This window comes from Ursus americanus, chromosome 33 (genome assembly GCF_024610735.1).
Source record: "Ursus americanus isolate L20-20 chromosome 33, mUrsAme1.1.p, whole genome shotgun sequence".
Classification (NCBI taxonomy): Eukaryota; Metazoa; Chordata; class Mammalia; order Carnivora; family Ursidae; genus Ursus; species Ursus americanus.
Genome location: NC_142159.1, coordinates 1,014,950 through 1,037,990, shown reverse-complemented (window position 1 = coordinate 1,037,990; position 23,041 = coordinate 1,014,950). Strand labels below are relative to the sequence as shown.

At 44.4% G+C, this 23,041-nt stretch overlaps 1 protein-coding gene across 21 annotated transcripts in view; it reads left to right on the top strand.

Annotated features, from left to right (window-relative positions):
• The window catches only part of MACF1 (microtubule actin crosslinking factor 1), a 329,876-nt gene that overhangs the window by 264,253 nt on the left and 42,582 nt on the right, over nt 1-23,041 (top strand). For 20 of the 21 annotated variants that reach the window (XM_087858408.1, XM_087858405.1, XM_087858407.1 and 17 more), the window contains 8 exons: nt 13,940-14,101; nt 14,305-14,475; nt 15,112-15,278; nt 18,664-18,823; nt 19,168-19,494; nt 20,477-20,561; nt 21,096-21,337; nt 22,025-22,231. In XM_087858408.1, the coding sequence (XP_087714534.1) occupies nt 13,940-14,101; nt 14,305-14,475; nt 15,112-15,278; nt 18,664-18,823; nt 19,168-19,494; nt 20,477-20,561; nt 21,096-21,337; nt 22,025-22,231 (1,521 nt within the window). Of the gene's footprint in view, nt 1-2,298; nt 7,169-13,939; nt 14,102-14,304; nt 14,476-15,111; nt 15,279-18,663; nt 18,824-19,167; nt 19,495-20,476; nt 20,562-21,095; nt 21,338-22,024; nt 22,232-23,041 lie in introns of those variants that run through there. The other variant, XM_087858410.1, reaches the window with a different exon arrangement.

Genomic DNA, 23,041 nt, shown 5'->3' with positions numbered 1-23,041 from the left:
CCTGGCACACTAAACAGTCTGTTATGATATCTGAACACTTAAGTGAGTGTATTTGGCCAGGGAGACTTGCTAGTGAAATTGATCTTGCCTTCCCTGGGTTTTTCCAGTTGTACTGAATAATTAAAGGAAAATTAAGACCCAGCTTCCCTGAAATGTTAAGTATCAGATCTGTAAGCGGATCATACCTTAGGATCACATTTTGTCAGAGTTAGAAGGGACCTTAAAATTCACCCCAAACAAACTGATAGAGGATTTGTTTCCCCCAAATCCTTGCCAAATGATTGCATGAATTTCTGCTCAAACACCTCCAGGGTCAGGAAAGTCATCGCTTTAGGGGACACTCTATTCTTTGAATAGCTGTGAGAAGGCTTTTTGTTGGTTCCAAATCTGCCCTTGAATCTTAGTGTGCCAGCTTAAGGAGACATCCAGAACAAGCCTCCTTCCTCCCACATCCCAGCCCATCAGACACTTCATGTTGATCACATTGCCTGGAACCTTCTGTAGGTCAAGCATTCTTGGTTCTTTCTACTGTTTGTTCCTCAGGGGACAAGGTTTCCAGTGCCTTGTAGTATAGCACCAGGAAGACTCAGGATTCTGGTATGGCTTCTTTAAAACTTTCAGAACTAAAGAAAAAGTTAGAAAGGCTATCAAGACACAATCTAGTCTATACCCTTCCCTTTCAGTTTACAGATGGGGAGATAGTCTTTTGGATTTGAGAGGGCAGAATTGATCAGCAGTCTCTTTTGAATTGAGAAATGAAGTATAACACATTTTGTCAGTGAACGATCTTTTTTAAGTTGCTTAATTCTTTTTCTTTAAGAACTCATGACCCAGAGATCAAGAGTGGCATACATGCTCTACCGATTGAGCCAGGCAGGTGCCCCTTTAGTTGCTTAATTCTGACCAGAGGCTTCAGCCTACACCTCATTTTTGCCAAGGACCTCTCTGGCACTCTAAGTTAAGCCTAAGGCTCAACTCAGGGGTTCACTGCCAGATCTCCATATGCCAACTCTTGGCTTCACTCACTGTTTGTGTAAAGGATAGAAATAACTTTTACATAAGTTTAACCATCTATATTGACCACATGGTTGAAAAGAGATTCAGAAATTTTAATAGACTTTGTTGCTTTTCCTTCATAAAATCATAAAGTGACCATCACAAAGGGAGCCGAGTATTGCACCCCTTCAGAAATGCAGCTGCCTCTGTTGGACAGTTTCCTGGGTTGCCCTTTGTACTTTCCTGGTTTAACAGTCACCAGGTGATTAGATGGCTTTTCTAAAAGCCAAAAAGCTGTGGCCCGGATTGTGGGCCAGTTTTCTCTCGTATTTTCCGTTTTGAGACTTGAAATACAGACACATGCTTTTGAGCTGGCTCCAGGGAGGCTCAGGTTTCCTTGGATGTGCGCCGCAATAAAGGAGCCCAGGTGTTAGGGCGTGGGTCTCCGCTGCCGGCGTCTCCACCGCCCCGCCCCCCTTCCTCAGTCATTGCCACCTCTCAAGTCTGCAGGCAGAGAAATTCTGGTGGGAGGATGGACCAAGACCTGATGTACAAAGAAGGGAAAGGGAGAAGGTGCCTAGAGTTCATCCAGTAACTTGGCCTCTGGGCGTAACAGAATGCCTTCGGGTATCAGGAAAGTGCCGGATTTAAGGCTAATGTTCTTGGGCCCGGCAGGAGCGCGCTAAAGGTGACATTGGAGGGACTAGGACAGCCTTTGGTGGTAGAGCTGGAGCCAGGAGCCATGCGTGCGGCCCGTCGCAGCCGGCGCAACCCCGCCGGCAGATGTGGCCCCGAACGGCCCCTGCCAGAACCCGCTGGCTGTGGAGAGGCGGGGACGCCTCTCTGGGTTCGCTCGTCCTTGGGCTGGGCTCGGAGCCCGGCGGGTCCGGACGCGGCGGGGGCGGCAGGGGGTCGGGCCAGAGGGAGGAGGGCGGGGCTTTCCTTTGTCAGGGGATTTGCGCGGCGCGGCCGAGCCTCGCGCGGGTACCGCCCCCCTCCTCTCGCCCTCTTGGGGGGCGGGGCTCTCCCTCGGGCCCTGGGGCGCGGTGGGCGTGGGCTTGGTGAGGCGAGCGGCTGGCGCCCGGACTCCCTGGCCCCGAACCGCGCGGAAGCGCCGCCCCCGCCGCCTCGGCCTCCAATCCTCTCCGCCGCCCCCTCCCTCTCGGCTTGGGTCGCTCCCTTTCCTTGCTCCCGCCGCGGCTCCGCCTCCGCCTCCGCCCTCCTCCCCTTGGCTCTCCGCGTCGCGCTCCCGGGCTTCCAGGGGGGCTGCCCGGGCGGGGCGGCGCGGCGCGGCGGCGCGGCGGCGCGGGGAAGGGGGAGGAGAGCCGCCCGCCAGCCCAGCACTTGCAGCGAGCGGCGGGCGAGCGGGCCGCTCTGTGCGAGGGAGGAGGGCTCGCCCCCGCCCGGCCCGAGCGGAGCCTTTTGTTCCCAGCCAGAAGTTTGCATGCCGGGACCGTAACAGCTGCGGGCGGGGAGGACGGCGGGGCCGCGGGGCCGGCGGTGGCGGAGAATAGAGGCGGCTGCTTGACATGCAGCCCACGGCGCGGCGGCTGCGGGCCGGGGACTGGCGGCGGCGGGGGAGGCGGCGCCCACAGCACGCGGGACTCAGCTGCCGGAGGGACAAACTAACTTCCTGAGCGCGGGACTGGAGGCCGGCGGCCCGGAGCCACCTGCCAGGCTGCGGTGAGGCATCCCTGGCTCTCGGGGCGCGCGGCATGGCGCGGGGGAGTGGGCCGCGCTGAGCGAGCGCTTGGACTGGCCCTCGGCCGCTGCTGCAGCCTGCCGGCCTCTCAAAGGCCCGGCGCCGGGCTCCACTTGCCTTGTTTTGCGGCCACAACGCTGGGCTGTTCTGGGAGCCACAACAATGCCATGATGTTTTGGAGACAGGAAGCCCCAAGCTGGCCCCGAATGAAGGACTTCCTGTGTTTAAAGTTGCAGGAATATCCGCCGACCAGCCCAGTTCAAATGCAAACACCCGAACTAGGGAGGACGAATGGCTAATTCAGACCAGCTGGACTCTCCAGGACTGGAACTGAGGATAAAGTGAAAGGAATTCTTAGGAGCTTGGGCCATACTTGAAGACTGGAGAGGCTGTGCCATTGTTATTAAAGGACACAATTGGTATAAAGCTTCTTCCAACTCTGGGTGAGAAGTGAGTGGAACTAGATTCTGAAAAAGACTTGTCAATATCAGATGGGTTTTGTTTTTTGTTTTTTTTGGTTTTTACTGACTGAATTAGAAAGAGCAGTGCTCTTAAAAGACACACACACAAAAGAAGCCATACAAGGAATTATTTTATGTTTGTTGACTAAATTATACCACTTAACTGTCTGCAACTATGAGGCTGTTAGCCTATGAGGAAAAAGCTGTTTCTCTTAGAGCTTCTCCCAGAATGGTTTCAGAGTTGGACTCGCAGGCCTTTCTGGAAGGCAGATCGAATTGGTGGTCCCCGGTTGTGAACGTGTAAAAGGATTTTTAACTTACGCAGAATGCGTTTTTGGGTAATTGGTGAAAAACTTTTAAAAGGTTGATATTTCATCTTGATTGAAAAAGTATGGGTAAGCCACTCAGCAGACCAGACTGTTTAAGGCAGAACCCCACCTGCCTGGGGAAAGGAGAGGAAGAGGATGGCTATATAGAGGATTGTTATGTTCCACAACGATCTATATATGATACAATGAGGATAAATGAACAAATTGACCAGGGGTCAAAGCTTAATCAGACATCGAAAAGCACCATGGAAAAGGTGGAAGGAAGTACTATATCCAGCAATGGTACGTTAGGAGCAGCATCTAATGTTTTTGAATCTAGAGCCCCAGAAGGCAAAAAGCTGGATGAAAGAATAATATTTGATGCACTAAAGTTAAGCAGCGATGTGCAGAAGTCAGCACCCGTGCCACCCAGAAGGCGACCAAATGCAGAACGCAAAGACAATGTTAACAGGAGATCATGGAAGTCCTTCATGCCACCTAATTTCCCAGAATTTGCAGAAAGGATAGAAGCTTCTCTCAGTGAGGTTTCAGAAGCTGGTGCTTCAAATCCTTCCTTGCAAGAGAAGAAGGAATCCAGTTCTGCATTAACAGAAAGTTCTGGTCATTTGGACCACAGGGAACCTCAGTCAGAGTCAGTGACTCTGGAACATGTGTCCAAATCCATAGAGACTCCAGAAGTGCAGGATGTGAAAATTTTAAGCGGAGGGTGCCAAGACGTCAGATCGCAGCCGCACGGTGAGCATTCTCCCCATGAATTCCAGCCTTTAGAATCAGAAGCTGCAGCAGCAAGTGGTAACACAGATGTAATGCAGGAACACAGTTTCTCAAGTGCAACCTGGCCCAGAGCCACAAAAAGTTTAGCTAAGGGAGGCTTCAGTGAGAAGCAGCACCCCCTTGGGGACACAGCCTGCACTGTGGAAATGCCACCTCTCTCCCCTTGCCTGAGTGAAGAGCTGTTGGATCCAGAATTACATATTCTCATAACTCCCAGCCTGAGAGAGAAAACAGAGTCTGAGCTAAAGTTTGAGGAGGATGAGCGGTGGATCATGATGGAGGCTGAGGAGGAGTGGGAGGAAGAGAAGCTGTCAGAGAGAGGAAAGATTTTTCTAACGGCAGATGAGAAAAAGACCAGCCTGGCAGATATTTTTGAAGAAAGAGAACAGGCAAACACCGTAGCAGTGGCAGAGGATGGGGCCAGTTGCTCAGCTGCTGTCCTGAGCACTTTTGACCACTTAGCTCTTGGTCAGAGTGGTTGCTCTGAGGACCTACAATCAGATAAGAACCATTTGGCTTCTGTTCTCGAGGACACACCTCTGGATTACAGTTGTGGTCTCCCAGGTGAGAGAGCTGTAGGTGAGCTGACAAACAGAACTGCTCAGGGGCTGGAGGGTCTCGTTTCCGACTTAGAATGTACCGTTGGTCCCAGTGATTCAGAGCAGCTCTCTGACACAGATTCAGTGCAGATGTTTCTTGAACTTGAAAAGGAGTGTTTATGTGAAGAAGGAGTAACCCCTCTAGCTGAGCTGGAGAGTCAAGCCGCTTCTGAAGGGCTGGCCCCATCCCAGGCTGCAGACAATGCACTTGTAGTTAGTCATTTTCCAGGGGCTGCCTTAGAAGAGGGACACATAGGCCTTTTAAATGTAAGGGTGAAAGACTCTGATACTGGATTGGATTATGAATATTTTAATGCCCTGGATTCTTCTCAGGTGCCTAATGCTATGGAACTTATTGTCTACTCTGATACCAAGAGAGACACTTCCACTGCTAGTGAGGAGGAGCGTGAAAAAGTGCCTTCTAGCCCCGAGACTGCAGGGGAATTTAAGTTCAGACACCCAGCTGATCTGGAGTCACTGGGAAAGCTGGACCCAGGAGCACTGCCCAACTCTGATCACAGGGCTTCCCAGGAAGATGACTTATTAGGCTTTGTAGCTGAGCTGGCCAAAGAAAATGGCAGTTTGTCCCAGGTGGACTGCAGTCACTCTGAGGGGAATGTTGACGAGTATGTTGAGAGGGTCCCCCTCAATTGTGCTTTTAGCTATGAACTAACAGATGTTACCTCAGGATCCGAAGTAGAGGTGTTCTCATATGATTCACATTTACTAACAGATGAGATTCATTTGGAAAGTGAGAAAGGAGCTATTAATCAAGAAAATAGCAGTCTGACTTCCTTGGGAAATGTGGATCCTTGTGAATTGTCCAAGGAGGAAGTGTGTGATGAGGATGGGGAGGGGCAAGAGCTGAGCTACGAAGACAAGCTTTTGGAGGACCAAGCCCCAGCACGTGTTCACAGAGCCTTCCCGGAGCAGATCTTCCAGGATCTCCAGAAGTCTGCAGAGTCAGATACTCTGACTCTGCCCCTGCTGGTTGGTGGCTTAGGACATAGCAGAGGTGGAGTGGAAGCCGTAAATGATTCAAAGCCCAAGCTGAATGTGGCCTCGTCGGAAGGCGAGGAGACAGAAATGAGAGATTCAGAATCGTTGCTGAGTATCTTTCTGGAGGAACAAGTTACCGAGGCCAGTAGTACTGGACCAGTTTTGGAGGAATGGATACCCGTCCCACGGAAGCCTGCCCCAGCTGCTGCAGCGCCCACTCCAGAAGATGCCCTAGATGCTGCAGTGTTCGTCCCAGCGGCCGATGTCCCGGTTGCTGCGGCGCCTGCCCCAGACGGAGCTGCTGGGGCTGCTGCAGTGCCTTTCCCGGAGGCAGACGTCCCAGTTGCTCCGGGGGCTGCCGTAGAGGCACATGTCCCTGTTGCTTCAGTGGTCACTGTAGAGCAGGATGTCCTGGCTGCTGCCCCAGCTGTTGTAGTGCCTGCTTCTGAAGGGACTGCTCCAGCTGCTGCAGTGCCCACCTCAAGGGATGACATCCCAGAGGGATCTGTCACCCTGGCTGCTGCAGTGCCCACCCCGGAGGATCCTGTCACCCCAGCTGTTAGAGTGCCCACCCCGGAGGTTCCTGTCACCCCAGCTGATAGAGTGCCCACCCCAGAGGAGCCTGTCACCCCAGCCTCTGTAGTACCCACCCCGGAGGAGCCTGTCACCCCAGCTGCTGCAGTGCCCACCTCTGAGGAGCCTGCAGCCCTGGCTGATAGAGTGCCCACCCCGGAGGAGCCTGCAGCCCTGGCTGATAGAGCACCCACCCCAGAGGAGCCTATCACCCCAGCTGATAGAGCACCCACCCCGGAGGAGCCTATCACCCCAGCTGATAGAGCACCCACCCCGGAGGAGCCTATCACCCCAGCTGATAGAGCACCCACCCCGGAGGAGCCTATCACCCCAGCTGATAGAGCACCCACCCCGGAGGAGCCTATCACCCCAGCTGATAGAGCGCCCACCCCGGAGGAGCCTATCACCCCAGCTGATGGAGCTCCCACCCCAGAGGCACCTGCAGCCCCGGCTGTTAGAGCTCCCACCCCGGAGGCACCTGCAGCCCCAGCTGCTGCAGTGCCTGCTATTGAGGAAGTATTCCCTGCTGGTGTACCCTTCCTGGGAGATACTGCCCACACTGATCCAGTGCCTATCTCAGAAGAAGGAACTCCTGTTCTAGAGGAGTCTTCCCCCGCTAGAATGTGGATCAAGGAGGACCTTGATTCCCCAGGATTTGGAATAAAAGAGGTGACTGGCACAGTGCTGCATGGGAAAGTGCCTCTGGCTGCAACTGATGGATTAAATTCAAATGAGGTAATTGTTGCTCATTTCGTTGGGAAAGGATCTGGGGAGTAAAGTGAGATTTGCAAGTTCTCTGACTTCGTAGTGATTAGAAAGGACACAGTCCTTTCTTTGGTTCTCTTTGGGGGCAATGGGCTTTTCTGGTCTTTCTATTGCATTTATGGCGAGAATATGTCTTACTTTCATTTGGTGAAAAACTTTACAATTCGTACTCTGTTTTTTTATTCAGTGATAAGCCAAGCCCAAGGAAAACAGGGATGTAAACAGTTGTTGGTTTACATTTTGGAAAAGATTATTAGCAGGAAGGGGTGATTCTGCTTTTGAAAATGGTAGTGAGCATGTTCTGTCCTAAATCAAGAGGCTGCTTTTTAATCGGTGATGTCAGCAGTGAGGTTGGAGCTGGAGTGTGGGCTTTTAGAGAGAACCGGGATAGTTCTTAGCACTTGGCAAGTTAGATGTCCTGAATCACCGGTTTGCTCGTTTATTAAGGCAGAATCCTGTGAGGATAATGAGATAACCCGTGGAAAACACCCAAGTGTGTGAGATTTCAATCACTGTCACTATCCTCCCCCTTTCTCTTCCCCAGAGCTGTGTTGGTTGGTTGAAAGAATTCACCAGAACAGGTTGGGTGAAGGCAATAGCTAGAAGTATGAATAACAGCTTTTTAATACAAATGTGTGTTTCTTAAAGTCAGAATAAGTTATAATAATGCTTACAAAAAGAGATATTTTAGCCATCTTGTCAAACTTTGTGTCCTTGAAGCAAGTCACTCTTTTTTTTCCTGGACCTCTTGTTTCCTAATCCATAAAATAAGGGAATTGGACTAAATGTCCTCCTGCCTCTCTCTTAGCTCTAAGGGTCTAAGCTTCTTAATGTTAGAGAATGGAATGTGTTAGGGAACTGATGGGAACAGTGTTCACATCCTTGAGCACTCCTAGTCAAAGACGTTTAAGATTGGCTGCTTTCTACAGTTCACTGCCCCGGTGTCATTTGGTCAGTGGTAGGGAATGAAGGAGGTAGAAGTTTCATCTATCTAATACAGTCGGGGATTACTGAGTACAGAGGTGGTTTTGATTTTATACCATCCCCAAGGCCCATTCAATGGCTTCCTTGTAGTGGGCATTCACTGTTGACTGACAGAGTGAATGTCAGTCTCCTGAATATCTGTGATTGCTACAGAGAGATGGGTTCTCGCATCCACCCCATGGCAGAGCCTTTCCGGGCAGCCTTGGTGGCTAGAGCACCAATTAAACCTGCAGCTTCCAGCGACGAAAAGTCATTTTGATTGCAGGCCACAAGCTGCCAGCTTTGTACAGATCCTCCTGTTTAGCTGAGTGGTGGTGGTATCACCTTGGGCTTCACCAAATATTTTGTAACGTAGCATCCCATTAAGCTGTAATGTATCACCTTTCAGACTGATGGAATGATTCTGTTTTCTGAGTTTTAACTGAATTTGGGAGTGACACCAAAATCCCAGAAGTCACAGGCCTTCTTTATTATAACAGAATATTTTTAGTATAAAGCCTGCAGCAATAATCAATGAAGTATAGGGATTAAATTTGTAAGGAGCTGATCAGATCTGCATAAAGGAAAAATTCAGAGGAATCCTTAATATCAGTCTCAGATCTGTTTCCTCACCTACAAAATTAGTAAATGAGGTTAGATAATTTCTGAGGCTCCCTCCAGCTACAGGAGGTAATCATTTTATGAAATACCGCTTGATAAAATGACAGGAGAAGGCAGTGGTGGGTTGCAAGTTTGTCCATTATCTTTGAAGTACGGTTACTTTATGGAATATCTGTGTACGTAAGCTGATGTCTGCATTTGTGTATAAAAGAAGAAATTTGAGCCATCGCCCCAGCCAGGATGTTAACCAAAAAGAATGTAGAGAGGCTATTTTGAAAATATTTATTGAAACAAAACAGGTGTCATTACAGAGGTAACACAAGTATACAGATTTTGCTAAGCTGGTGAAATATTATCGAGAGAAAAAGTTTTTCCAAGATGAGAGCTGTATGGATTTCATTTCTTCCCAAAGGTATCCTAGAGGCAACTGAACCTGCCATTTTAATACATAAACACTTAGAACTCAGCAAGTGATCATACCTGAAATGTGATTTAGATTTTGTGTGTTTGTGCATATATACAAATGCACACCTGTATATATGATTAAAATAGATACAAATTTTTCTTTCTTTTTAAAGTATTTATTTATTTGAGGGAGAGCACACATGCTCAGGAGCACACAGGGGAGGGAGAGGGAGAAGCAAACTCCCTACTGAGCAGGGAAGCCTGACACTGGGGATGCGGGCTCCATCCCAGGACCTTGTGATCATGACCCAAGCGGAAGGCAGCCGCTTAACCCACTGAGCCACCCAGGCGCCCTGATACAAAGTTTCTAATAGCATTAATGAGCGATTGGTAGAAGAACCAAAAATGCTAGAACTTGTTTGCTATCCCTTTAGTGAGATCCTAGGCCCACTGAGAGCAATCTGTGGTTATTTAAACCCTCATTTCTTTTGCAGACTTCTTTAATCTTATTTCCAGACAGTAGTTCAATGGAAGACAAAACAATCTTTTAATATAAATTAGAGGTTCTATAAAATTCAGAATTTACCAGAGAGTCTTTTAAAGAAAAAATTGGGGAGCCCTACAATCTTAGTTCAGTGTTTGAATGCTCATCTGATCAGCAGAACCTTCCTAAATTTGTTTGCTTTGCCTACTACCATTTCTGTACAAATACTCATTCACTGGATAAATATTTATTGCATACCTACTCTGTGCCAGGTATTGGGGCTCCTGCAGTGAATAGGATTGGCATAGTCCTTGCCCTTGTGGAACTTACACTGTTTTAGCAGAGCCAGATATTAAGCAAAAAGGACACAAATAGAGGAGCACCTGGCTGGCTCAATCAGAAGAGCATGTGACTTTTTCTCCCCACCTAAGACTGATTTATTTATTTCAGAGGGAGAGAGAATCTCAGGCACTCTGCTGAGCATGGAGCCCCACACAGGGCTCGATCCCACGACCGTGAGATCATGACCTCAGCCAAAACCAAGAGTCAGATGCCCAGCTGACTGTGCCACCTAGGTGCCCCAGAAGAGCATGTGACTCTTGATCTTAGGGTCATGGGTTTGAGCCCCACACTGGGTATAGAGATTATTTAAAAAAAAAAAAAAAAACTTAAAAAAACCCCACAAATATATAATTGCCAATCACAGCAAATGTTTTGAATAAAAAAGGCCGTAATAAATAACAGGGGTATTTAATTATGTCAGGGAAAGGATTTTAAAACTAAAACTGGAAGGATGATAGAAGTTACTTAGGCAGAGAGTCAGAGGGAAGAATACTCCACGCAAAGGATATGGAAGCTGGGAAGAGCTTGGGATGTTAGGCCTCAAAGAAGGCCAAGTGGCTTAGCCCATGGTGAGCGGGGTTTTGGAGCAGAGCCCTGAAATAAATCAGGAAAGGTAGGAAGAGGCCAGATGAGGCAGGGACTAAGAGAAGTTTTCAAAAGGATCTATACTTTAAAAGCCATGAGAAGCTATTGAAAGATTTTAAGGGGGGGGGAGATTTTAAGTAGGAGAGTGAAATTATTTCATTTACATTTTTAAAACATTACTCTCAGCCTAACGATAGAGAAAACCAGTCTACACAGACAGTAAACGTTCTCAACATTGGCTGGAGTTTATAAATCTGAGGTTTATTTTGTCTTATATTTTATTAGTTTGTCTTAGGTTGATTGGCATGAAATAGAGAAAACTGAATGGTTTGCAAAAAAGAAAAAATCAAACACACACACAAACAAAAAGAAATCACACTGGCTGCTGTGTGTGGAGTGCATTATAGGGGATCAAGGACAGAGTGGAGAGGCCTGCTAGGTTACTGCAGTTGTCTAGGTGGCTTGGACTAGAGAGATGTCCGTGGATTTGAAGACAGTCGGTTAGATTTAAGATATATTTTGGAGGTAGAATCAATAAGACCTGATAATGACTTTTATGTAGGGAAGGAGGGAGAAGGAAAGGGAGTTATCAAGGTTGGCTTCTAGGTTCTAGTTTGTACAACTGAGTGGATGGGGCCAGTAGTAAATTTTTTATTTAGGGAAGAACAGATTTGGGGGAAGAAGAAAGGAGGAGGTACTGTTCAGTTTTGGAATGGTTAAGTTTTTGAGGTACCCATGATTCATTTGTATGGCAATATTAAGAAAATATTTGGATGTGCGGATACACACACACACAGGCATATACAGACACATACATACCATAAACATCATGGCTAATATTTAAAGCCAAGGGAATAGATAGAATTGCCAAGAAGAGAACCCAGGACTGACATCCTCCCCTGATCCCCACCCCAAAAGATGAACATTTGGAGGTCTAGAAGAGAAGGAGGAAGAAAGCAAAGGAGATAAAAAATGGATCAGGAAGGATGAAAACTGGGAGAATGTGGTATGACCAAAGATAAAAGCGTTAAGTTCTTTGGGAAATTTTCTGTTTTATGCCCCAGTTGCATCTACACCCTTGCAATAATTTGTACTAGTGTTGTGCTCTGGGAAATGTCTGCCAGCTCTGGCTGGTTACTAACATGGCACAGCCCCACTGAAAACTAAGGAATAGGAATTTTAAGCATCTAAAAGCACGGATTTTGCAGAACAGCTTTATTTGGAAGTTGAGGGAAGGGAGCAAGTGTTTTCAAGTGTACTTTCTATAACATTCTGTTCACTTGTGTTCAAAATAAATATTTAGATAGTATTTATTTAGGAGTAGTCTCATCGATTTCCAAACTTCTGGAAAAAAGATGAGACAAATACCCATTCCCTGTCAACTTAATCCATGGAGTGGAGCTTGAGAAGCAAAGGAAGGAATCTCTAATGCTTCTATAGGGAATGTTCATTGACAAAGTAAATGCAAATTTTTAAAAAGAATTAGCTCGGTTATATGAAAGAGATTACTAAGTTATTTAAATGTATTTTATTTCTCTGTGTCATGTATATCGCTATCCGGTAGAGTTTCTTGCCAAGATGGAGATATTCTCTGTCTGTACTGCCAGTACAACAGGCAGTTGGCCACATATGGCTGTTGACCACATGAAATGTGGCTAGTGTGGTTGAGGAGCTGAATTTTTAGTTAAATCGCCTCATATTGGACAGCACAGAAGGAACTTAAATGTCAAGTGTGAGACAAGATTTGCTTACTGGATAAAAGGGGGCTCTTCAGTGTGGACCTGACGTCTTCCCTCCTCACCTTTCTTTTTCTTTCTTTGCCTTTCCAACCCCCACACCCTGCCACCACCACCATTTTGTTGCACCCAAGCAACTTATAACATTGGAGTTGGTTTTTTCCCCCTCTGCTTTGATTTTTCTGCAGTGAAAACATCTTTAGTAGAAAATGGAATCATAGCACTTGCTTTTTCCGGGAATCATGTTGTTGGGGCAACAGTCATTTTTAGCTGAACTGCCTTGCAGTGTTGCCTAACAAAATATGGTGTAATCAAATTATAGTATAAAATGGAGCTCACTGGTAATTACCTCTGTAGCCTTCCTCGTTGAGTGCTCCCTGGGGCTTTTCCTCCCTGGTGCTCACTTATCCAGCCATAGCCCATTCTTTCAAGAATCGGTTTCCTAATCCAAGTGTGATCTGTATCTCATATAGGCCAAAATTAATCTTAACCCAAGCTTATGTTTTTCTTTTACATTTTTGTTCTCTTCCATTTTCTGTCATTCTTTGGCTTTAATTGACTCACCTGTCGCACTGAAACTGAAGGAACATTTCGTGGAAGAAAAGAGAATGGCAATCCAATCCAGATTGGATCTATAATATGTGTAGAATGTAGCTGGTTTTATCCTCTGATAATTGAGAGAAGTCTGATCTTCGAGACAATTATCTATTTCATTCTTTTCCTTAATACCCGTTAGAGTGTCAAAGTATCATTTTCTTTTGACTCTGTTTCCTTTTAGAAATTTCTAAGTCATAATGGAGCTTATTAACTGCAGTAGAAAGAAACATGCATTGTTTGTTACACTCCTTCACATTGTTTTAAAATTCCATTATTTAATGATGAACATGGATATATAATATTATAATTTTAAGAATGCTTTATGTGTATCTGCATCTCAGAGTATGTGCCTGAAGTTGGTAAGGACATTTCCCAGTATTACTGGCCCATTTCCTTTTGTAATCTCAGGAATACTGTTCCAAGATTATTAGCGGTGTGTGGTCTGTGGCCCTGGACCAGAGTGGAATTAAATGACCACAGGGGGATTAAACTATGAGGTTGGCGTTTTTCACAACATTAATAATGTTTTGGCTAATTGAGTTATTAGTCTAGTCAAAGAAGAGCATTGCATGTATCAGTGGTCGGTTAAAGCTATTCCCCAAGGTATTTTTAATAACTGGTCATTTGGTATTATCCTTCCCTTTTAGGATTGATCTACATCACACTTTTATGATATCTTGAGGCTAATCCTTCTCTATTCTCTATAGCTTTTTGCATTAAAAATTAAGCAAGCAGAAACCAACCAACCAACCATGAGTCATTGGCTAAAAGACCTAAGTAGTGCCATAACTCTCTGTAATTACTTGTCCAGAGGAGGATGTATTGAAATATGAAACCACGTGTTTCCTTGATAGTTCCCCTGTACAAATGGCTTGTTTTCTCTTTTTTCTTTTTTTTCCTGCCCCTCCTTTGTTAAATCATAAATCTCCCAAGAATGACCAGTCATTGTGTGGCGTAGAGGATCTGATTGCTGCCTTTAGATTAAAGCTTTGGCTTGCAATTATCTAGATGTTTCAGAAAGAACAGGTGGATCCCCTTCAAGTGAAGCTGCAGCAGGTGAATGGTCTCGGCCAGGGATTGATTCAGAGTGCCGGAAAAAACTGTGACGTGCAGGGTTTGGAACATGACATGGAAGAGATCAACGCTCGATGGAACACACTGAACAAAAAGGCGAGTGGCCAGGGGGTAACTAGTGCCCTGGGAATGGAGGGTTTAGAAAAGGCGCATCTCAATCCGAGGTTTCCCTGCAACCTGAATGCAAGTACAAATTTAGCCGTTGTAATCTGGAATTGGGGGGGGGGGGGGGCGGTGGTCAGTAGTCATTGAAAAAGCTCTCTCCTTCCTCATAATGAGCCTCTGCATCTGTGATACAGGTCGCACAAAGGATTGCACAACTGCAGGAGGCTTTGTTGCATTGTGGGAAGTTTCAAGATGCCTTGGAGCCGTTGCTCAGCTGGTTGGCAGACACTGAGGAGCTCATAGCCAATCAGAAGCCTCCATCTGCCGAGTATAAAGTGGTGAAAGCACAGATCCAAGAACAGAAGGTAAGCGAGAATGTTGGGACGGTGAACTGGAACAGCCGTAGGGAGTGGCAGACGACACATGTGCTTAAGAGTTCGGCAGCATATTCCGGAGTCTAGGAGAATCCTGACCTACTTTGTGTGACCGCGAAAAGAAAGGTGGAAATGATTCACCTCTTCTTACTTGAATCTACCAGCTTTCTGTGGCACATGCCGGACCAGAGAGTTGTATGCGTTTGTGTGTCCTGCTTTGGTGTTTCACTCACAGCTCTGTCTTATGAGGTTTTTGGTATTTTTAGGGTCAGCAATATTCTAAATAACACAGTATATCATGTATAAGGTTCTGGCTATGTGTTTTGTTGGTATAATTTCCATTTTAGTGCATTTTTCTCCTGGTTCAAAATAAGTTCCCTGTTAGCCACATAATGACCGTCACTCCTACATTTAAAAACCGAAGTAAGCGTATGAGAAGTTTAGCAACTCTGCCGCATCTCATGTTTTTGCCTCAGGATGGAAAGAAAGCCACCATTATTCCATTCAGTTTAGGATTTGGTGGGGTGGGGTTTGGGGATCTTTTGTTTGTATTTTCTTCCTTATTTCAGATTTTAAAGTGACCCTGTGTTACCACTTTTCATTCTCCTTAAACACTATGTGCACTAGTTACTCCAGCGGCTCCTCGATGATCGAAAGGCCACAGTAGATATGCTTCAAGCAGAAGGAGGCAGAATAGCCCAGTCAGCCGAGCTGGCTGATCGAGAGAAAATCACTGGACAGTTGGAGGGTCTTGAAAGTAGATGGACTGGACTACTCAGCAAGGCAGCAGCCAGGTAAGGCCAAAGGGGTTTTGAGGCATGGGTCAGAGAAGGTTGGTTTTGTCCGGTTTTTGTCTTGCTATCCCTGAGGTGCTCTAAAAGGTCCTGGATGAGTCATAGAGTGTTCTGGAAGGTGTATGATGGCTTTTATCTTGAAGGGGAATAAATTTTTGGTGATGGTCCTCAAAATCACAGTCACTCTCAGGAAGGAAGCCTCAGCTACTCTGTGAATTTCTGAGGACCGGAAGACTCATGGCTCTGTGTTGTTGGTCTGCTGAGATACAGTCATGCTTCCAAACCGACAGACACTGACGCCTGCAATCCAGCCAAGTTATTTTCTGAGTTTTTGAGACAGATTTTTTTCCCCTTCATATTTATAAATACTACTTTTGATACTTGGAATTGAAATTTATCATATTTCTCTTCTGATAGCTTATCCCAATATTAGATGTTTTTGCATCTAGGAGCTAGTCTCTGTGATTCTGTTAAGTATATGGACCTTCAAGAGATGCAAGAACAATTTTCAGTAAGTGGCCAAAAGACAGGCAGCATACTTTTCTTCTCCGAGGAAGTGCTTTCTCCTTCCATAGTTGTATACCCTAACATCACTTAAGCTTAGTATGTCGCCTGAATGTCTTTTAGCTTCTATTGTCCCCAGTTTTAAAAATAAATGCTAGCTAGTTAGAAATCTGTATGAGTAGTGTAGGTGATCATTTATGATTCTTTCAGTTTTCTAGGTAGCCAATGGCAGTTGTCAGCTAACTACTCTTGAGTCTCCTTGTTTCCACTGGCCCATGGTGTCCTTATTTCTTATCTGTGTTGCAAAATATTGTCGACCATATTAGTTGGGAGAAACAAAACGAAAGAACTCAACTTATTTTTTTTTAATTACGCTTATTTTTATTTCCAGATTGCACTGCTTTTTTTCTTCTGTTTGTCCATTTCCACTAATAGTGCCATTAACCTTCCACTTACAAGGCTTCAAACCGTAACCCCATTTTTCCCCCACTCCTTTGTGTCCCACATCTATTAGGATGCTAAACTCTGTCCATTTTACTTCTATAGTGTCTTCCCTATTCATCCATTTCTCTAATTCCCATTCCCTACCTCAGTTCCTAACTTGGGCTAGTCCACTTGAGGTTGCTCACTTGAGGTAGTTCCCTAACTAACTCATCACTAGTCACTCATCACTTCATTACTTACCCTCCAGCTTCCCCTTCGCCTTGCTCAGAAATTTAATGACTCCCTGTTGCCTATGAAATAAAATCTAAACTCTTTAACCCAGCATTGGAAGCCCTCAACTGTTTGGCCCTAATCTACATTTCTTAGTCTCTCCTCTTCTTCTCACTCCTTATATTTAAGTGAAGTACACCATATTCTTCAGTATCTTCTGTCACTTCCTAATTCTGTGTCTTTGCTGATGGTGTTGCTTCTTCCAAGAAATACCTGTGTTTATCTTCCCCTTTTCTACGAAGCTTTTCTTTGTTCCCCAAGCGTGGTATACCTTCATCTTCCTCTTAACTGCTGTAATTCTTTATTCGTACCTTGTACCATTATTTTATGTACTTAATCTCCTACGCCCGTAAGCTCATTGAAGTCCTGACTTACTTCTGAAGTGTCTTTCTATGACTCTATCTTTCTGTCCTACCCACTTCCATCCTCCTAGCCTAACACAGTTTCTAGGTCAATATTTTAAAGAGAAATACCAAGAGCAACTGCATTTGTTACAGATATCCTAAAGACTTTTATTTAGATTCTTTAATATTGGATTTTTGATAGCTCCAAATTATGTTAGCTCTTTGCTACCCCAAATCCTATTACACTGAGTTCTTTAAACTTTCAGATTCCAAAATCCAGAGAAGTCAGGAAGACATAAAGATCAGGGATAATTTTTTTCATGATATAGTATGTTTATTAATAATAATTTTTATTATTAATAGCTTATTAATAATCTTTATTATTAATAGTTTATTAATAATAATCTTTAAGGTTACGTGCTTTAGTTATGTTCATTGGTGATGTATTTTGAAGGCTGGCATAAACAAATTATTTTGTACTTCATATTGACATTTAAAAATAGCATTTAGAAGGGTGGTTGGCTGGCTCAGTCAGTAGAGCATACGACCCTTGATCTCAGGGTTGTGAGTTTGAGCCCCACACTGAATGTAAAATTTACTTTAAAAAAAAAATAAAAATAGCAGCTTCATATTCTTCAACATTAAAAAAAGTAATAAAAATTAGGGCACCTGTGTGGTTCAGTCTGTTGAACATCCGACTCTTGGTTTCGGCTCAGGTCATGATCTCAGGGTCCTGGGATCAAGCCCCACATCAGGTGCTATGCTCAGCAGAGTCTGCTTGTCCCTCTACTTCTACCCACCCCCTACTCATGCCCCATATGCATGCTTGCTTGCTCTCTCTCTCGCTGTCTCTCAAATAAATAAATAAATTTGTCCAGGGTACACAGCACAGGACCTGGCACATTTCCTGTTTAGTAAATGTTTGTTGAACTAAAGTGCCTCATGTACTTCCAGGCCTTTTCAAATAATATAGCATTTAGTCTATTCTTAACAATTCAAAGACATAATTACGCCCTTTTATTATTAATCTGGGTGTCAGTCCAGTTCTGTAGTTGTTTTTCTTTCACTCTCCTATCAGGCTTCCTCTCCCCATTGTAATTTGCTGCTTTTAATCTATAGGCTACTTGAAATCTCAGCTTATTTAGTGTGGATGTTGCATTAAGTAAGATTTAAGATTCCAAGTGAGCTGTGAAGTCTATAGTTCTTTTGATTGCCATGTGTGTTGGCAAATTCCGCTACTCTGAGGTCATTTTTTGCCTTAGATCTGGATTCAGGGTTATGTTCTGGTGTTTAAAGTCACTGGGACCCGGGAGATGGTGGAGGAGTTCTGGTCCATAGTCTGTCTATACTCCTCACATGCTTGCTTCTCTTAACTCACAAGTGAAGGTAGCAGTGACAGGGAGAGAGAAATGAAAACTGATGATGTTTTTGACTCCTTTAAAACTTTATTTTGGTCTCATGTTTAGATGATGCGTATGCTACATCCCGTAGGAGAAAGAGCATTAGGAGGTCTGATTCGAGTCCTCATTGCACTGTTACTACTCACTGGGTGAATTGGACAAATCTTTCTTTAAGCCTTCAGGGTCAGCTTTCTCTTTCGTAATAGTGGGATAATTATTCTGCCTACCTTACAGGGTGATGACAATCAAAATAAGGCAATGCTTATGGAAAGCCTTTAAAACCACGAAGTGCTATGTATATGTGTTCTGTTTACTGTGGATACTTAAAATGTACCTGGTAAAGATTAGTCTTTCACTGAATATAATACAGTTAGTCTTAATGTGAATTTCTGCCTGAGCAGTTTGTTCTGTATATTTGTGTAGGCAAAAACAGCTGGAAGATATCCTGGTTCTGGCCAAACAATTCCATGAGACAGCTGAGCCTATTTCTGACTTCTTATCTGTCACAGAGAAAAAGCTTGCTAACTCAGAGCCTGTCGGCACTCAGACTGCCAAAATACAGCAGCAGATCATCCGACACAAGGTAGGGAGAGGCTGTGGCAAATGCAGACACAGCACTGCAGTCAGAGAGCCTAGAAATTACCTGCCTACGGCAGTCTAGAAGATATGTTGGGCGGGGCAGGGCGGGGGGTTAAAAATTTAATTTGAGATGTCCAGTCACGTCCTTGAAGTAAAAATAGCAATAGGCTAATAGGCTACCATCAGGAAAAAAACAGCTTTTGTTCTCACTGTTTGTATTATTTTTGCCTTTCAGTAGGTGAACTTTTTATATTATTTAATTTATTATATCATTTGTTATTCATTGTTTCATGTTTACTTTTCATTTATTCTGTTTCTGTTATTCATTTTTTCCATCTGGATTTCCAGGCTCTGGAGGAAGAAATAGAAAGCCATGCAACAGATGTGCACCAGGCAGTCAAAATTGGGCAGTCCCTCTCCTCCCTGACATGCTCTGCAGAGCAGGGCGTGCTGTCAGAAAAGCTAGACTCCTTGCAGGCCCGATACAGTGAGATTCAAGACCGGGGCTGTCGGAAAGCAGCCCTGCTTGAACAGGCACTGTGTAACGCTAGACTGTTCGGGGAGGATGAGGTGGAGGTGCTCAACTGGCTGGCTGAGGTTGAGGACAAGCTCAGTTCAGTGTTCGTAAAGGATTACAGACAGGATGTCCTGCAGAAACAGCATGCTGACCACCTGGTATTCACGTTTTCCATTTTTATTGATCATGTTATTAAGTTTTATTTTGTAATTTTGATTCATGTTTCTCTTCATTTCTTTTCTCTTTAATTCCAGACATTTCAACTTAATTTTATACATTTCTACATAAGCACGTAGTTATAGCCTTGTTGCTAGGGACTAAGCTATCCTTAGATGAGTCCGTGGAAATACTTGTACTTAAACTGAATCAGTAGCTCTAGAAGACGATCTAGAGCACAGTCAGGGCCATCTCCTCTCCAGCTCATGTTTTATATCATTAGGTCAGGTATCACTCCGTTTCCGTCTGAGCAGTTCTATGGAAGAGAATGTAATTTAACAAAACCAGAAATCCCTAAATATAGCCCAGGGTTTGACCATGCAGCTATAACTTCTGAAATATTTCTAGAATTCGTATGCTCAAATTCCAGGGATTGTCATCTTAATAGAAAGAAAAAATTGTTCTTTTCATCTGATTTTTATGAAATTTCTTTGGGGATAGTAAAAATAGGCAAAGTAGTTTTTTTATTGTTGTTGTTGTCTTAAATAACCTAAGATTCTTCTCCTTCATTGACTTCACATATTGAGAATTTTGAAGTAGGATCCTGATTGAAGTCAGCCTGTTCTTGCTGACTTTCTTCTCTTGAACTTTCTGAGCCTTGGTTTTGGACATAGTAGACATTTTTGCTGAATTTTACTTCCTCCTTTCTTGGGCTCAGATTTGGTACCAGTAGATTGGTAAAACGGATTTAATCCTACATCTCCTCTTATCCAGTACAGGGGAGAACTTGCCTGTAAGTATCAGATTTAATTATTCTGAGTACTTACTAGCATAACCAAAGAGATAATGAAGGAATCGAATATCTGATGTGTAAACTAACCTGGTATTTGTCTCTTTCCTTTAAACTTGCCTTCTTAAAGGTCTCATCTTTCTTTCCCTTTGTTGTGCCATAGTTTTAAGATTAATGCTATTCTTTCCTTTCAGGCTTTAAATGAAGAAATCATTAATAGAAAGAAGAATGTAGATCAAGCTATTAAAAATGGTCAGGCTCTTCTGAAACAAACCACAGGTACTTTAAAGTGCGTCTCTTAGCACCTCTGCAGTTAGGCAATCCCGTCTCCCGGGAGATAAGCACCCTGCACTACTAGCCCCTTCTCTTTGTATGTAGGAGAAGCTTAGTATTCGCTGATTGTATTACCATGTGCTTCTGGAGACTGGCAGCCTGGGGTCCCATTTCCTGCTAAATCTTTTGAAAACTAAAAGACCTTGTTGTCTCACATTTGGTTGTAGATGATGACTCCCCTTGCCCTCCAGTATGTCCAAGGCCAGCAATCATGGAACGGTGCTGGGAACATCTAGAAACACCTGCAGTTGAATTCAGATCTTAATAATCTCAGAAGTGGCTTCTTTTATCAATTAGAAGGTTTATTTCCCACCTCCCTTAGTGTGGGATGGTAGGTGAAATTGCTACCAGAGGGAGAGAGCATCTGTAAAATTCAAGCTCTAAACTGAAGAAAGGGGGATTAAAGAGACTTCCTCATCCCTGGAAAGAGACTCCCTCATTTCCTCTTAAATATAAATAATTGTGTGCTGTCCCCCATAGGTGAAGAGGTATTGCTTATCCAAGAGAAACTGGATGGAATCAAGACTCGCTATGCAGACATCACAGTCACTAGCTCCAAGGCCCTCAGAACTTTAGAGCAAGCCCGGCAGCTGGCCACCAAGTTCCAGTCTACTTACGAGGAACTGACCGGGTGGCTAAGGGAGGTGGAGGAGGAGCTGGCAGCTAGTGGAGGACAATCTCCCACAGGGGAGCAGATACCCCAGTTTCAACAAAGACAGAAGGTGAGCTGTCCTTTCACACAGTAAAGGGGAAAAAAATTTCCTCTTAAAATCCTTAAGTTCAGATTTTTAAGTTTTATCACCAATGGTCTATACCTTAAATCTAAACCAAAAAGTTCTGCCTCGTTTGTTTCTGGATCGCTCATGGACAGTAAAATATGACATAAAGGCAGACTTATGTAGGACCACTTGCTGAGGTCTGAAGAGGGAGAGAAAGACCGAATCACAGATCCCTGGGAAGTTTGCTTCACATGGTAACGTTTTAAAATTTACTTCTGTAACTCATTCTCTAGGTGCTTCGTGATTATATTTAGTTTTCCTGCAGGACCTAGTGCAGTTCTAGATGTGCAGAGAAACTGTGGAGGTACTGATTGAGTTAAATGCCTGTGGTTAAAGAATTATTTTATCAATTCTATTGAAGTGAAGAGAGAAAAAAAGAAAGAGGCACTCTTTGTTTTACCCAGGGACAGTCTGGCCCAAGAAGTGTTGCAGACAGTTCTAAGCAGCAACTAAGCCTAAAGTCAAGCTGTGGAATGATTGAAAAATCTGAGACAAGAAAAAAAATAAGTGGAGGAAGGAGGTCAGAGCCCTGCTGGGATGTGTGGTAGAGATAGCACTTTCCACCCAGCACAGCTGCTAATGTGCTTAATTTAGCAAGGAATGGCCTGAAAACTTTTTTTCCCTCCTTAGGAATTAAAGAAGGAGGTCATGGAGCACAGGCTGGTGTTGGACACAGTGAATGAAGTGAGCCGTGCTCTGTTAGAGCTGGTGCCCTGGAGAGCCAGAGAAGGGCTGGATAAACTTGTATCTGATGCCAACGAACAGTACAAGTTGGTCAGTGACACTGTGGGACAGAGGGTGGATGAAATTGATGCTGCTATTCAGAGATCACAACAGGTAATGTTTATAAACACCTCTGCATTAACATTTGAGACAGCAGGGATGTATGTATAACGTACAGAACTATGACCCACATAAATACAGGCTCAGGAATAGGAATAATGAGATCAAGGGAAATCTGATGCAACGGATTATTTCAGTGATGGGAAGTGATTGGGTAAAGATATGTGAGGATGGATCTCAAGTTTAACTGAAACTATTTGACCCTTTTTGAGAAGACGGGAATTTGTGGTAGAGTTTATGTGAGCCCTCTTCTCAGCTGCTGCCCCATTAAGAGGCAGATTCTGATAGAAGAAGATAATATCCAGGACCAAAAGGTCCAAATGCATCCCGATCTTAGTTTGACATAATCAACTGTTTTAGTATTAGCTGGGGGAGGAGGGAAAGGAACCAAGAACTATAATTACTATCAAATATGCTAACCAAAATAGCAGAGCCATCCAAAATAGAACGTTCCCAGTAAACACAGGTGTCATATTTCCCTCAGTCTTTTTTCCTTCCTGCTTTCTGGAAAAAGTTATTTGCTTTCCTAAGTAGCTGGATATGCACCTATTAATGTGTCATGGTGCAAAGTACGTATAACATGACTGCTTCAGTTCACAGTGATGAGCAGAATCTTTGTGAACCACACGGAAGCTAGCTCTGACTTCAAGTGTATCCCCAACATGTCTTTATCGGTATCCCTAGTCTTGGGCAGATATTTCAGTATGAAATTTATCATGCTTGGGCGGAGCTTATTTCCTCTTTAAATAGATATTAGTGTAAGTTGGCAAAGTTGAAGAAGAAAAACAATGGGGGGCCCCTAAT